The 16,317-nt window shown below is 36.1% G+C and overlaps 1 protein-coding gene across 1 annotated transcript in view; it reads left to right on the top strand.

The window, feature by feature from the left end:
* OTOG (otogelin) overlaps window positions 1-16,317 on the top strand; it is a 115,967-nt gene that overhangs the window by 70,397 nt on the left and 29,253 nt on the right. Inside the window, exons 32-35 of the mRNA XM_026668384.2 lie at window positions 1,671-1,949; window positions 8,707-8,824; window positions 12,272-12,351; window positions 13,069-16,166. Of these exons, the coding sequence (XP_026524169.2) occupies window positions 1,671-1,949; window positions 8,707-8,824; window positions 12,272-12,351; window positions 13,069-16,166 (3,575 nt within the window). The remainder of the gene's footprint in view (window positions 1-1,670; window positions 1,950-8,706; window positions 8,825-12,271; window positions 12,352-13,068; window positions 16,167-16,317) is intronic.

The following is a 16,317-nucleotide window of genomic DNA, read 5'->3' as shown; positions in this document are numbered from 1 at the left end:
AGGTGTAATTTTCTTAGATTTGAACTTCTTCATTCTGTACTTTTAGAAACTCCTGGATTGAAACAGTGGCAATGTTATAAATACATAGTTTTGGGTTAAGTTGAGCTTGACAGAATCTGGCTATATTTTAGCAAAATAACAATCAAGATAGCTTAAATAGTTTATTATTATAGTTTATTATTGCAATAACAGAGTAGAACAATTTAATTTAATAAAATCAGTACATCCAAATCAAAACATAATGCAGCTGATAACATATCAAAATAACTGTATTAATAACTCTTACTCATATAAAACATTACTGGCCTTTTCCCAACTGAAAAAAATTGTTTGCGTTCCATCACAGACAGTATACAGAATGTGGCTACATGACCTGAAATCACCTCCTGATCAACTAATAGGACATCTTTCGTCCTGCCAAAATATCATGTTGCAATGGGAAATATATCCCAAATACCTCTATAAAAGAGTCAGTGCAATGGTACAGTACGTCATTTTCAGTTTTGATCTCACCCTTCCATAGAGACAGAAGCAACGTTCTTTAGAATTGCTGCAAAAATTGCCATCTAGATAATCAGACTGGATGACAATTCAACTTGCCAGTGTAAAAATTGTTCTCGTATTCTGGCATGCAAACTTAAAGAAACTAATAATAGGATTGAGATCAAGCAAGGTGGTGCCTAGCTGAAATTATTCTGGAGATCAGGATAACTGGCATGTTGTTTAAAGAAGAATCTGGCCAGTTCAAAACCCATTTAGATCAGTACATTAATTGAAAACCCCACACTACCTTAGGGTGCAACTAAGTAATTTCCATCAGGAATAGTGGAGTTTATTTTAGAGTTGAAAATTAATTTAAATCAATAGCTAACACACGCTGTTTGCATTTGAGTTTTAATTGATGTCGTTCTAGTCTCAGCTGAAAGACTATGTTTGGATGCATCATGGACTCAGAAATAAGCCCCATAGAAATCATGATTGAACAGCCTCAATTATCCTTAAAGACATATATTTGAAAATATGTCACAAGATAGCTGTGATATTCCTTTGGCCTCAAATATTTTTAGTTCATCTGGTACATAATTACCACCTTTTGTATAGAACGATATTAAGCTGAGAACTACATTCCTTGCTACCTTGTCTTTTAAGAATTTGGACCCTTTAAGTGGAAAACATTTCTGAAATATTTAAAGATCTTAACCCATTTAATAAACATTCCCATTAATTTGCCATTTATGTTATTATCTAGGGGGACTCTTTGAAAAGATTTTTTTGGGTAATTGATATGTAATAGCCAAGTCTGTGTGATTAATGATTACAGTTGATTAATGCTCTCCTCAGTCCTATAGGTGAAATTGAGGTGATGACTGTATCATCTGCACATAAAAATAAAGCAACAGGTCTATCAATCAAGCTTAGCAGGGATGTTTCAGTTTTGTCACTTTTGCCATCACATCTAAAATTAAATAGCAAAGGGGCTAAATTACACCACAGCAGAATGCTGACCTTGGTTGTTCACCCAAATTTGGACATAGGTATCACCATGCAACATTTTAATAAGTGTCATCAGCCACCTATTAATGGAATTATAATTGACATATAATGGAGAAGCTAATCACTATAAACTACTCTTGGCCATTTCATCATATTCATTGTTTTTTGCTTTTCAGATCCACACCTGGTTTCACTGGAAGCAGCTGACAGACCAAATTATTTTCTTTATTTAACTTCTAATAATACCCTTGTTCTTTCCAAATGGGAAAGAAATGAACGTTTTCAGAACAGATCAACATTTGCCATCCACAAAAACACATGGTTCTCAGGATATAGTTCTTTTGAATCATTTGCCATACGAGGAATGTTCATCCACATTTCAGCTTCCTCTGTGACTGTCATTAAATATCATCACTCTGAAGCATTCAGATTCTCTACACTTTTTAAACTTGTAGGTAAGTAGTTGAATATGAACACACTGGTTGTATTTTCCTATAGTTTTGCTGTACTTTATGTGAAGCCCTGTATTAAGAAAGTGAAAGCTATAAAAACATTCATGGAGACCAAGCCAGTATCATTTATATTCTAAAGTGCTTATTCATGAAATGAACCATCGCAGGATTGGTAACTGATGGCTATCCAGAGGTTACTGAAGTTTTAGCAACTGTAGTCAACTTGATCAGTAGTGATAAATGCTGGCAGTTGTATTCAGCATGTATGGAGGGCCAAACATCCCTTGTTTTTGTCTTAGAACAGGGGTCTTCAAACTTGACAGCTTTAAGACTTTTGGACTTCAACTCCCAGAATTCCTCCTCCAGTCATATTAGCTCAGGCATTCTGGGAGTTGAAGTCCACAATTCTTAAACTTGCTAAGTTTGAAGACCCTCGTCTTAGAGTCACAGATTCTCTTAGTCCTACATAATCTATATGCAAGAAATGTCTTTATTTGTAAAAAAAAATCAGAATTTATTTTTCATCAGCACTTACTGATTTCAACCTGGAATCTTAGGGGGGGGCAGTTGTCCATCATTTTAAAATTAACACCTAACATGACTAACATTTTTAATTGATTTACTACACAATACTCAGTTGAAATATAAATAAATAGCATGGCAATTAACAGAATAATACAATAAGTTTCATTTAATGTGAATTTTTGTACAGAGCAAAAATAAGAATTATAAGGAGAGGAACGAAGGCAAATTCGTCAGGTTTCCAAGTGATGAAATCCATTTAAAAAGAAAAAAATAAAGTCCATCTTCAAGAAAAATTCTCTTATTTAGGAAAGCATCAAATTGGCAAAGTCCATGGTAATTCTGGATCTGACACAACCCAGAATTACCCCACAATATTACAAGTTAGAAACAATCCTCAAAAGTCACATTATCCAATAGAAGTAATTCAACGTTGCTTGAGGTCATAAATCTCTACCTCAAGGGGCCCAAGCATGGACAGCTTGTTTTCCCACAGGAAGAAGAATACCTATCCTAAACAACTCTCTCTATCTCCACTCCTCCCCCCTTAGGAATGTGGCAAGCCTGAAACCCTTCCCCCCATGACTGCCACAGGGAAAGTAAGAAAAAGAATATATACTAAGACTAACTAAAATGGCTACATTTATGTCAATTTCGGGCTTGACAAATATACTGTACATGTCCCAGGATAATGTTGCAGGACCCAATCTGGGTCAGTTACTGGGACCAGAGGTTTAGTCTTCTCAGCTTTCAGACTCAAGCTGGAGCCCATCCTCAGGGAACTTCTCTCTAACAGAGTGCATGCTTTGGGCTATTCTGTGTGGGGTATTTATATGATGCCTCTTGTGTGGGACTTTTCAGTTGTTGATTGGGGTATTTATGGCTGGCTATTGGCCATTGTTTCCTTGTGCTGCCAAGATGAAGAGAAGAAATTTTCAATTTTTCAAAAAATAGTATGATTCCTGTTCCCTAGCAGGAAGAGAAATCTTGCTGGTGAGTTAAATTTACAAGTGTTTTTCAACCTTGATAACTTTAAGATATGTGGATTTTAATTCCCAGAATTTCCTATCTTTTAAAGTTGCCAATGTTGAGAAACACTGAGAATTGAAGTAGTACTAAATTTGCTGATAGAAAAGCAATCTGGGTCATTTATCAGTTCCCAAACCACTTTTGAAACTTGGCTGAATTAATTCAAGGTAATTTGAAACTTTCAACACCTCCAAGAAATAAAGTATTCCATTCTCATTCTGAGTGCTTCCCAATCTGCAAAAAGGAAATAAGAGACAGATTAGAGGAGGCAATGAACACTTTTAAAAATATTTAGGACAAGTTATCTACCCTTCAGCTAAACATACTTTGAAAGAACACATATACCTATTAAATGTTACAGAATTTCAAGAATTTCAAAGTGATTTCTATAAGAATTCAACGGAAGCAATATACCAACAATATTTCTAAAGCTATTGAAGTTATATCTTTCTAAATTCCCAGAAAACATGTTCTTAATATTTTCTTCAAAAGCTTCAAATATGTGCTTTTTAATCAAACATAAAAATGAAGCCAAAAAATGAGGTTTTATTTAGGTGAGTTGTATTACCACAGATGGAGTGACTTTCACAATACAATGGATGAACTATATGCTTTCCTTGTTATCAAAAACGACTGAATTAAAGAGTTAGTTGTAGCCTTATTAACATTCTTACTTTTGAGACATTTTCTCTCAGCCCTAGAAAGGAGAACTGGCAAACCAGTTCTGAAAAACCTTGCCAAGAAAACTTCAGGGACTTGTCCCGGTGGTTTGAAAATTGGACATCATTGAGTAGAAGAAAAAACATTATAAAGATAAGATTTTTTATTAATTTAGGACATTATATGGACCAAGCACAAATGTCATGTTTCTTTTATCTTTAAGAGGGAAAGGAATCCTGGTGGCTCAGTGGCTAAGATGCTGAGCTTGTTGATCAGAAGATCGGCAGTTCAGTGGTTTGAATCCCTAGTGCCGCCTAATGGAGTGAGCTCCCATTACTTGTCCCATCTTCTGCCAACCTAGCAGTATGAAAGCACGTAAAAAATACAAGTAGAAAAATAGGGACCACTTTGGTGGGAAGGTAACAGCGTTCTGTGTACCTTCGGCATTTAGTCATGCCGGCCACATGACCACGGAGACATTTTCAGATAGCGCTGGCTGTTTGGCTTAGAAACAGAGATGAGCACTGTCCCCTAGAGCCAGAAATGACTAGCATGCATGTGCAGGGGAACCTTTACCTTTTAATGGTCTCCTTCTCTAGTGTTCATATGTAGAAATTGTGTCTCCTTTTTAAAGGGAGAAACCTTTGCTTTCCAGTTTAGCCAAAGAATCCTATCCATGCCAGTAGAAAACGAAAACAGTTTACTTCAGCAAGTAAGGTCGTATCAAATAATCACAAGGTATTTCATTAATCTCCACATCTGTGGATTTGGGTTTCAGAGTTTTATAAGCAAAGAAACCTTGGGCTTGAATCTTTTCTCCAGTGTTCTTTCAGAAGGCTGGGCTAACTGATGCAAGCTAATTACATGATCTAAAAATATAGCCACATTTGTTAATGGAAATGTTACACCAGTTCTAGAGTGCGGAGGGAAAGGCAGATTAAATTTCCTGCTATCTTAAATTGCATATTAGATCAGAACCTTTCCAAGTGAGAACTGCTGTTCCGGAACATAAATATTGGGAGTAGGTTAATAGATTGTTCTAACTTCCTTCTTTAAAAAAAAAAAATGTACAGATTTGTTCATGTGTTCTGAAACTTATAAAAAAAAAACTATTAAAGAACCTTTGATAAAGATTTCTGAAACTTCCTTCTTTTTAAAAAAAATGTACAGATTTGTTCATGTGTTCTGAAACTTATAAAAAAAAACTATTAAAGAACCTTTGATAAAGATTTCTGAAACTCATGGGAAGATTCAGTTTCAGAAAAAATAAAATAGATCAATAAAAATAACCATGATGAATGTGTATATTTTCATACATATATGTGTGCTATGATGTATCTTCTTCATGTAGTTCACATACAGGCATGATATATTTATCAGAATATTTTCAGTATAACCGGTAGCAGTAATAAGATAGAGTTTTCTATAACTATCTCCAGTTTGTAACATCTATAACTGAATTTGTTACTATAGATTACATTTATCTCCCCATCTATTTATTTTGTATATAAGTAATAAAAAATAAAAATTCACTGAAGTAAGCTTCTGTATCAGGTTTCCTCTTATGTGCTAGATGACAATTTATCATCTTCAGCTGTTGTATTAAGAATATTCTATTGAAATTGTTCGGACTACTTATTGCAACTTGATAACAATTGTAAATGAAAAACATATCTATGAAAGCATAATCTTTTTAGAAAGATTAAAGAATGTGAAAATATAAAGATCCTATAATATTTGTATCAGATGAGGCAGCATTATTGATTTTTTTTCAGGAAAAATGGAAGCAAAGAATTCTATCATATATAACAGTTGAAACAAAGTAGAAAATGTTTAATAGTTAATAATTAAATAGTTAATAATTAAAAATAACTATTATACTCTTTTAATAGTTAAAAATGTTAAATAGGTGAGAGATCTTTTATTTTGAAATGCTTTTATTTCTGAATCATCTTGGATGATTCTTTATTGCAAAGTGAGAAAGAACTGTTAACTTTATATAGCATTATTTTTTGCTAAAACCAGGAATTCAAGAAGACTACTGAATAAATAATGCATTTCTGTCTCTAATCTCATAGTTCTTATGGATTGTTTGGCACATTTGGTAAAATATTTCATTTCATGATTAAGCAGATTTATCAAGCATATGCAAAACATATTATTTTACTAGTTTTTCATTTATAATGTCTTCTTTTATGTTGATAGCTCGTAGCAAGATTGTGTCCGTATACTTCAAACCTCTGTGGAGATAATAAAGAGTAACAATAATAATAGTAAACATTGCATGCATTTTTGTGCATTCATCCCAGAATAAATACAGGAGACAGGAAATGGATGTAGATAAAATGATATTTATTCAAACACATCAAGTGGCAGCACCTAGCAGAATTTAGAGATTGAGACTTGGTTAGCACCTGGATAAGAGTTTTTGGAGAAGACCCTTATTTTGCAATTATTGAACTGCTGACTTAGAGTCTGTACACCAATTTTGTTGCTTTATTATTTTGTCATGATGTAGATATAGCACATCAAAAGTAATTAATTCTTCATGTTTATGATATCAAAATGTGGGAATCACTTCTGCAAGAGATAGTGATCTCATCTTCAAAGAGACATTAGATAGCTTAATGGACTACATACTGTCAATACTGGCTAGTTAATATCATTACATACTGTCTCTAATATAGTTATGACCAAATAATGTTTCCTATGGGGCATGAGCAGAAAAATGCTATTGCATTCCTATATGTAAATACCTTCTCATAGAACGCTGGTTAGCTATATATAGCGTGTGCAGAATGGTTGGGTTGGATCCATTCTTCACCCTTTTCATCTTCTTGATTTACACATGTTGAGAAATAGGATTCTTTCACAGGTACTTGAAATTCAGTTGGGATTGCTGTAAACTATAAATAGATATTGTTGCTGCATTTGTAATACGAAAACATTCCTTCCAACTGAGGCAAACATAAAGGAACTCCATATTGGATCACCCAGAGATGTAACTCCTGAGTAAAATGCAATATAAGGACACATAGGGAAATTTAGGGTTAATTGAACCCGTAATGTAAAAACTGTATGAATTGCCACCTACATTTTTTTCACTTTGGGGGTAGAGATGGTACTTGGGGGACCCTAAAACCTTCCTGCCATATATTTCCAGCATTTGTTTTTTCTCATATCTGAATGATTCTGAATTGCCTAATACCTGTGCACTGAGGCAAATGATATAAAATGAACAGAGTGAGAGAATAGATTATAATGTTGAGAATAACAAATACTATATAGCATTATACATATAAATGTAGGCACATATAGGTAAATCACTAAACTACCTAAGGGTAAATACTACAGAGAGATAAGTAAAGAGTTTGATTTTAAACTTTTCATTTAATTAATTTACAAAATACTAAAATCATTGTTTTTTTAAAGGCAGTAAAATAGCAAAACATTTTATTTTTATTTTAAAATTCAGAACTATGGCAAAACTGAATCACAGGTCTTGCTTTTAAAAAAAAACAGTAATTCTTTTTTTGAAGCAATAGTGATCTAATTTTGAATAAAATAGGGTTTTTAGTAGCTTGAAAAAGTAACAACAACAACAACAAAACTCCAGTCAGTCTGACTTTTGTGGAGAAGGGAAGTAAAAGAAAAAAAATTGAAAGAAAATTGGAGAGTATTTTTTTCTGTTAATCTTTACTGAAATGCTGGAGAAAAGATTTATAATGTGATCCAGTACGTTTTTTATGTTGTTAGTCCTATACTTTTAAAATACATTTTTTCACATTCAGTTTGGTCACTAGAATTATATTTTCAGATAGAAATGTAGTTCTGTTTAATCCTGTTGTTGGATCAAATTCTTAAAGAGCACTGCATCCATTGTATGCATTGAAGAAAAAGTGGACTGTGGATTGCAATTTGCATGAGGCTACCTCCGTTGGCAATAAAATTTAGCAATGCAGAACAATGGATAGAACAAATGGTGGAAGAGTGCATTCCATTTAAATTGGAATTTTTTCTTTTTGGAATAATGTCAGGAAAATTTAAGAAGGAAATAATGTAGCTAATAGTACATGTATTGACGGCAGCTAGAATATTATATGCACAATATTGGAAAAATGAAATCATACTTTCAGAAACAGAAATAATAAGAAAAATTATGGCATGTGCGGAATCAGATAGGATAACTTTATAAATAAAAGAAAAAGGAGAGTCTAAATATTACAAAAGATGGAATAAATTTTATAAATGGTTATATAGTGGAAGACAAGGTCAAAATATTAGTAGTTATGATTAGATTAATTAGTAATTAATATATTAAATAAGGAGATTACAAATGATGATGTAAAATGTATATATGTATAACAAGGATAAGGGGGATATATTGTGTTGTATTCTCAAAATTAAAAATAAATTTAATTTTTTTTTAGTAATGCAGGTTGCTAAAAATGAGGTGGCTGAAAGAGGGTTCTGTATTTATGAGCTAGAACATATGAGTGCATGTGCATGCCTAAACATGATATTCATGCAAATGAATTTTTATTTGTAGATAGCAAATTTAAATTTTTATCCCGTTCAACCTGTGAATGGCGCTATGATGCTTGTTCAAGTCCTTGTTTCAAGACATGCAAAGATCCTTTGGCAAAACATTGTCAGACTGTTCCAAAGTAAGTATACTTATCATTTAAATAATAGCGCTGTCTCTAAAAAAGAAATTATACATTCCCTATCAGTTTAGGAGCAAAATATAGACTCTGTGAAAAATGTAGCAGTTTCTACATACTTGAGGACTTTGTTATTGTTGTTTATCCTTAAAACATGGAAAACAATGCACTAGGCTAAGAACAACATATAGCACCTGTCCACTACTGCTACTGTTTAAACCAGAAGGCATTGTGGCTGAGTCTACAGTAGAGAATAAAAAGAGACATATAATATTAGCCTGCATTTGAAAAAAAAAATTGAGATTAAGATAAATATACTGCTAATTTGAAGAACATCACAGCTTGCATAAAGCAGTGGCATAAAGTTGCTGTAGTGCAGGGGTGTCAAACTCAAGGCCCAGGGGCCTGATCTGGCCCATGGGGTGCTTAGATCTGACCCACAGGGCCTCCCTGGAAACAGTGAAGGACTGGCCCACAGTGCCTCTGCCAGAAAAAATGGAGCTCAGAAGGACCATGCCCGGCCCTCCCGAGCTCCACTTTCTGCCTCCTGCAATTCTCTGCCAGCGAAAACAGAGCTCGTTTTTCACTAGAAGGGCGCTTGGGCCACCACAGGTACCTCCGACATAAGTGGAGTCAAGCTGGCCACGCCCACCCTGGCCGTGCCCACCTGCACCCCCTGAGGTCAAAGACGCTGATGTGGCCCTCAATGAAATTGATTTTGACACCCTTGCTGTAGTGTCTGCCAAAATATTAATGTCTCTGTATTAATATTTTACCCTACCTTAGGGATATTTCATAGATAATATCCTCCTCTGACCTTAGTATGATTTTAGACCAGAATACAGGTAATCCTTGACTTACGACTAAATTTTTTGTGGCTAAGTGAAACATTTGTTAAATGAATTTTGCCCCATTTGATGACTTTTCATGCCACAGTTGTTAACTGAAACACTACAGTTGTTAAGTTAGCAACATGGCTGTTAAATGAATCTGGCTTCCCCGCTGACTTTGCTTGTCAGAAGGTCACAAAAGGTAGTCATGTGATCCTGACACACTACAACCATACTAAATGTGATCAGTTGCCAAGCATCCGCATTTTGATCACGTGACCTTAGGGATGCTGCAGTGGTTGTAAGTGTGGAAAATGGTCATAAGTCACTTTTTCTGGTGCCATTGTAACTTTGAATGGTCATTAAATGAACTGTTTTAAGTTGAGGACTACCTATACAATCAAAAGAAAGACAGAACTTCTGTGGAATGGGGAGCCTTGCAGAAGTTGCCATTTAAGTGTACCAAGGACAGAGGACTGAAATCAGCTTTAGCAGTGGTGGGATTCAGATATTTTTACCACCGCTTCGGTGGGCATGGCTTGGTGGGTGCACTTTGCACGCATGCACATACTTTGCATGCCTACATGTGCCAAATGTGCACTCTGCGCAGGCGCAGAGGTGTTCTAATTTACCTCCTGCAAGCCTGCACTCTCCCGGTCACTTCAGCAGATGCCGCACAGCACTCTGCTGTGCCGCGCAAAGCAGCTGCGCTTCAAATTCAGAGGATAAAGGTGAGTATGGTAGCCCAGGTGGGCCCAACAGCAGAGTGGTGGACAGAACCAGTTTGGTCTCCGCTGCTCATTGTCGCTACCGGCTCGGCAGAACTGAGCCGAACCAGTAGAATACCACCACTGAGCTTTAGAGAATTTGGCATGGAGATGTGTATGCAGGGAACCTGCTGGAGTAGATTTTTGGCATTTTTTTAAGAGTCAGTAAATCATTCGGAAAGTCTTATGTTCCACCTCTTCCATTTGGTAACATCTTTAGCTTTTTTCTGAATTCATGCTCTAGCACAGCGATTCCCAACCGTTCCCACTTTGCAGATTGACAGGGGAGAGAAGGAATGGTTCTGTATGAGTGGCAGGTGAGCAAGCACAGCTACGTTTTCATGAGTTGTGGGCATGTGCCTTCGTTGCTTGCACAAGTGGAGCTGCGTGCACACTCACCCATTGCTCATGCAAGTGGAGTTGTGCGTGTATGTTCGTTCACCCGCTGTTTTCGTGGCTCAGTTCCAAATGGGCTGCAGCCCAGGAGTTGGGGATCTCTGCTCTACCTCTGTATAAATAATTTGCTGATGATGGCCTTCCATCACGTGGATTTAAAATGACCCGCTAAAAATTCACTTCAGTTCTGGGTGACCTGCCATCTAATCTAGGCACACAGCTGGAGGGCTGAAATGAAGAGCTGACTGGACTTTTTTTTTCAGGTGCAACATACAGTAGTGTAATTAAAACAATTTTTTATTATACCCTATAGAGCAGGGGTGGGCAAACTATGGCTCGCGGGCCACATCCGGCCCGTTGATCTTTTCATCTCGGCCCGCCTGAAGATTGGTACAGAATTAAGGTTTGATGTGAATGATTGAATGATTGCATTCATTTGATTTTGACTTGTAATGACAGGCATTTCGACACCAGGTGGTGGCCCGTCTGTCAAATTTTAAAGTCAATGAGGCCCCCGAGCCAAAAAGTTTGCCCACCCCTGCTATAGAGTATGTGTACCCTGGATTTTGTATAAAATGTTTAGGAGCTGCTGGATTAAAATTTCATTCATGCTTTTTGACAAAATTTTATTGTTGATATGGTACTTTTTGGAACCACAGAGGGAGTAAAGTTAAAAAGAGCAGTTGTCCTAAAAGTTTGGAAAACAAGCCCCATTAGCTCAGCATAGTAGAAAAGTAATTTAGCTTGGTCACAATGCTAGTTAAAAGAGGAAAAAAGAAGAGGAAGCAGTTAAGCTTCTGGTATCTTCAGTTATTTTAAAATTAAAGTTGACTCCTATGATGAAAAAAACCTCATTAAGAATATACCCATATAGACCAATATAATTAGGCGATAACACGAGGGGGATAAAACTTCATTTTAAGAGGGTTAGGAAGCGGTTCACCCGCGGCTTCCCAGGCCATTCGCCTCTTAGCTCTGGTTTTCAGTTAGTTTGAAAATATAACAGCTCTTACTCAGAGCTGTTCCGATAACCATGGAGGGGGGGGGGGGGGGGGGAGGGGAGGAGGGGGGGGGGGGGAGGGAGGGGGGGATGAAACGGGCGCTGAGGAAGCCCCCCGCTTGAAGCAGTTCTTCCGGGGTGGAGCAGAGCGACTAAGAGCTGACCCAGAAGAAGGACAGGCGTGCTCCTCCCTCCCTTCTTCTTTGGCCTTGATCCCCATCCCAGTTTTCCGGGTTCTGTTAAGGTGCGGGGGATAAGACCACAACTTAATTTGCCCCTTAAAAAAAATTTTCAGGAAAAAGTGCCGAAATACGATAGACCAAGAATATACCAATATACCCAGTATATACCCATATACTGGTACTTTGTTGATCATTCTCTAGGAACATTATTCAGTACCTGTTTCAACGATACGTTTTGCTGTGTGAAGAGTTAATTATTATTAATTTTGTTTTAGAGTGGAAGGATGTGTTCCTATGTGTCCTTTGAATTTGGTGCTGGATGAACTCACTCAAAGATGCGTTTATTTTGAAGACTGTACGTATAATGTAATATTGATTCAAAATTATAGCTATTATTTCAGGTTTCAGTTTAGTAACCCAAGATAGTTATAAAGTTACGTCTTCCCAATATCTTGTACAGAGGTTCAGCATTTTAGCCATATGAAGTTCCCTCACATTACTGCTTGACTGTTGCAGTTTCCCCTACTATACTAACTGGAGTGAATAGTTTTATGAATTATGAGTTTTATGAATTCCATCGCAGCATCTGGAAAAATATATATCCATGGCGTTTTCTTAAAAGAACATGTTCTCTGCTCTTTTAAGAAAGTAATATCTTCAAGTCCCTTTCATGTTCAAGGACCTTAAATCTAAGTCCTTATTCTGTGAGAAGGCTGATTCCTGGAAGCTTCTTCCTACATACAGAATTTAAAAAATAGATATATACTGTATGGAATAGCTACATTTGGATTTACAATTGCTAAGGAAAAAGAGGTTTTGGCAATAAGACACTGCAAAAAGATATGACATTATCAGTAAGGGATTAGTTGAATTATATTTATGAAGTCAAAGCATATTTTGAAATGTTAAAATTTAATCCTTTAAAAATTTCTCTCAAGAATAGACATGTTAGAAATTAATAACAATTTATTAAAATTATGCTATTCCACACTTTTAATTCTGTTGGATTTAATTCTGTCTAGTATTGAACTAAACATGTCTCATGTACTAGTCATCTGTTTTTTGTCTTTAGGCATTGAACCAACAACTGAAGTTCAAATCCTACCATCCACTTTAAAGACACATACAGCTTTTGGGGCTCTTCAATCTTCTGCAGCAGTTCTGAGTAAAGAAATAGCCTTTTCTGTGACCCCAGCATCAAAACTTAGAGAAACAACACCTGCATCCAAACAGCAATTCAGTTCAACCATTGAAAAAGCTAAACTTTCAACATTTTCTTTGCCAAATATTACTTTAGCTACATCAGCTCTTTCAGTTCAGTCAGCTTTTGATACAAGTGCATTGCCAGGATTTTCACACCTTGTAACTGATTTTAGTCCCATATCTGTAGTTCCTCCATCAACAACTGATGTAGTTACTTTGGATACTTTGCAGACAAGCAGTATGACAAGCTTTTCAATCCCCTCAACATCTACAATCACTGAAGCAGAAAGTAAATTAGCAGCTACTCCAACTTCCATTGTGACTCCATCAAGTATTACAGAAGATAAATCATTAGACACATCTAAATTAGTTTCAAAAATAAAAGAGATAGGTGTTCAGAGTTTTCCTACAGAGGACATAGAAAGAAAACTTCAAAACATTACAGAAAGCCAAACTTCATCTATAGTAACATCAAAAACAGAGCGTACTAGTCAGTTTTTTACCAAAGCAACATTGCCATCTTCGAAAATATCTTCCCGTTTGCCAACAACAAGGCAAACAACTCCAAGCAGAACTAAGCCAGGAGTAACTCAACCAACTCTAAAAATCACCAGTGGTACTAAAACTTCATTTGTTCCTTTATTTACTACTTTAGTAGCCACAAAACCAGTTCTAGAGCCAGGTTCTTCAGAAACATCAAAGACCACTGTTGCTTTAATCAAAGAACAACTTAAAAGTACTATTATTCCAATAACTCCAATACCAACACAGCTTCCCCACACGTTCTTGACACATCCAAGTGTTTTTGCTTCTACTATTAAAAAGGAAATACCCCAAACAACATCAAATACTACATATCAAACAAGTTCATATTTTTCTTTGTACACACCTATAATCTCAAAACCTCAAGTTTTTACTTCTGAACTTCCTAGAAAAACTGATATATCTTCTCCTTCTACAATAGTTTCCCAAAAACATTTACAAACAGAGCAGTCACTGTTTGTACAGCCAAACACGACAAAGCCTGCAACTGCTTCATCTTATAAAGTTACACCTTTGTCTACAATAGTAACCTCTAAAACCTCAACTTCATCTGAATTATCAATTCCAATCTCCCAGAAAATATTTACAGAACACAAAATACCTTTGCTCCTGAAAACTACAAAGGCAAGTGTTCTAGATTCTGTTGGTATAACAAAATCAAAAACAGAATCTGCATTAATAGAAGTCATAGCCACTGTTGTCCCAGGTCCATTGGTCACTAAAAAGGTAGAATCAGTTGCAACAGTTGGATATCCATTTATTCAGCATGCTGTTACTGATACAGACAAAGCAACAGAATATCTTAGTAAAAAAGAATCAGAAAAAACTACCAGTTTATATACAAGAAAATCATCCACTGCTCATCTTCCAATATCCCTTTCTACAGTTATAATGTCAGAGATAGACTCTGACCTTGTTCCATCATCACTTGAAATTCAGGTTCCTGTGGCTGCTACTATTCATCCAACTACTTCAAAGACCACCTTCAGGATGGTTTCACCAAGCACAATAGCTTTAAGGTCAACTCCAGAATTGACAGTGAAAGAATCTAGGGTTACTTTATCTCCATTTACTAAACTTAGCAGCAGGTCACCAACTGAAGTGGCATCAACCAAAGAAATATCAACCTTGTTTTCTTCAACTACACTTTCTGTAACAACATTTCCTCCCATAATCTCTCTAGTGAACAAAACATCTTCATTTACTTCAACACAAAAGATAACTGTAGTACCAACCACTGCAAAACCGTCAATTGAGACAACAAAGTCATCGGTAACTTCTAAGATTGCCACTTCCTTTGTTGGTACATCTCCATCTGAAAGCATTTCTACCCATGTAAAAGACAAATCTGTTCCTCCATATCTTATAACACAAACACCAGGGAAGCATGATTCTTTACTGGCCTCTAAAGCTTATTTAACTACAAAAGGAACTTCTACGGCGTATCAGTTTCCAGTTGTTGAACAGACAAATATTTATCCCCAAAGTACTTTAAGTTCAACAGAGTCAGTCAAAGTAGCAGTGCCTTCTGTCTTCCAAAGTACTTCACATCCATTTGTTACTCCTTCAGTTGCTTCACTCACTTCTTTATTTTCACCCCAAATCCCACTTGTAAGTGATGAAGAAACAACCCAGCAAATATTAGAGTCCTTTCTTACTGAAAAACCCAAGACCTTTTTCCTCACCACAAAGCAAGCATTAAGTCCTTCTCAGTCATCTGCAGAATCCAGCACTTTGTTTCATGTGTCAAAATCAACTTCACCATCACTATTTATATTGGAAGCACCAGAAACTTCAATTGTGAGTCAAACGGATTCACAAGAAAGAGTATTAGTAACACCTGTATTGACAGCTTTCACGTCCATGAAGACTAGTGCTACAGAGAAGATGATAACATCTAAACAAATGCCACTTTCCACTATTTCTTCTAGTTTAGCACCCATAGGACTAAGTGGTCTCACAACCAAGAGTGTCACAAAATCATTAGAAAAAACAGCAGGAGCAAAAGAATCTATCACATCTTTATTTCCAGCACCTTCTGATATTTCAGAAACAAAGAGCATACCTTCCAAAATACTAGAAACTGATGGAGAAATATTGGGTACAAAACTTACTCCATCACCTTCAATTAGCAAACATTCACCAACATTCCCTGCTCCACTTAGTTCCATTAATGAAACTGCAATATCAAAATCCCCATTTGTGAAGGAGGCAACAGCAGCATCAGCAAGCTCTTTGTCAATGCTACCAATTCATCCAAATGCTACAACAGCTACAGCAGCTTCTACCTATTTATCAACCAAACCAGTACATGATTCTGGCACAGTATATGCTGCAAATTTTACTTCTGCTGAAACTGTGTCAGGTACTTCAGCACCAGTTTTCATATCACCTGGAGAGATAGCAACTCAGCCGACATGTATAGTGAGTAACATAATTAATTGATCTTTATCCAAGCATATGAAAGGAGAGAGTTTTGTGTGTGTGTGTTTGTGTGTGTGTTTTAACTTAGAGATCATGAATGTATGATATATATTAAGATATGGCTTCTTACCTCTATTATTATCTATAAACA

This window comes from Notechis scutatus, chromosome 1, assembly GCF_049901735.1.
Source record: "Notechis scutatus isolate UNSWTSFEM ecotype Mainland chromosome 1, rNotScu1.2, whole genome shotgun sequence".
NCBI lineage: Eukaryota > Metazoa > Chordata > Lepidosauria > Squamata > Elapidae > Notechis > Notechis scutatus.
This window is presented reverse-complemented; position numbering and strand designations above follow the sequence as displayed.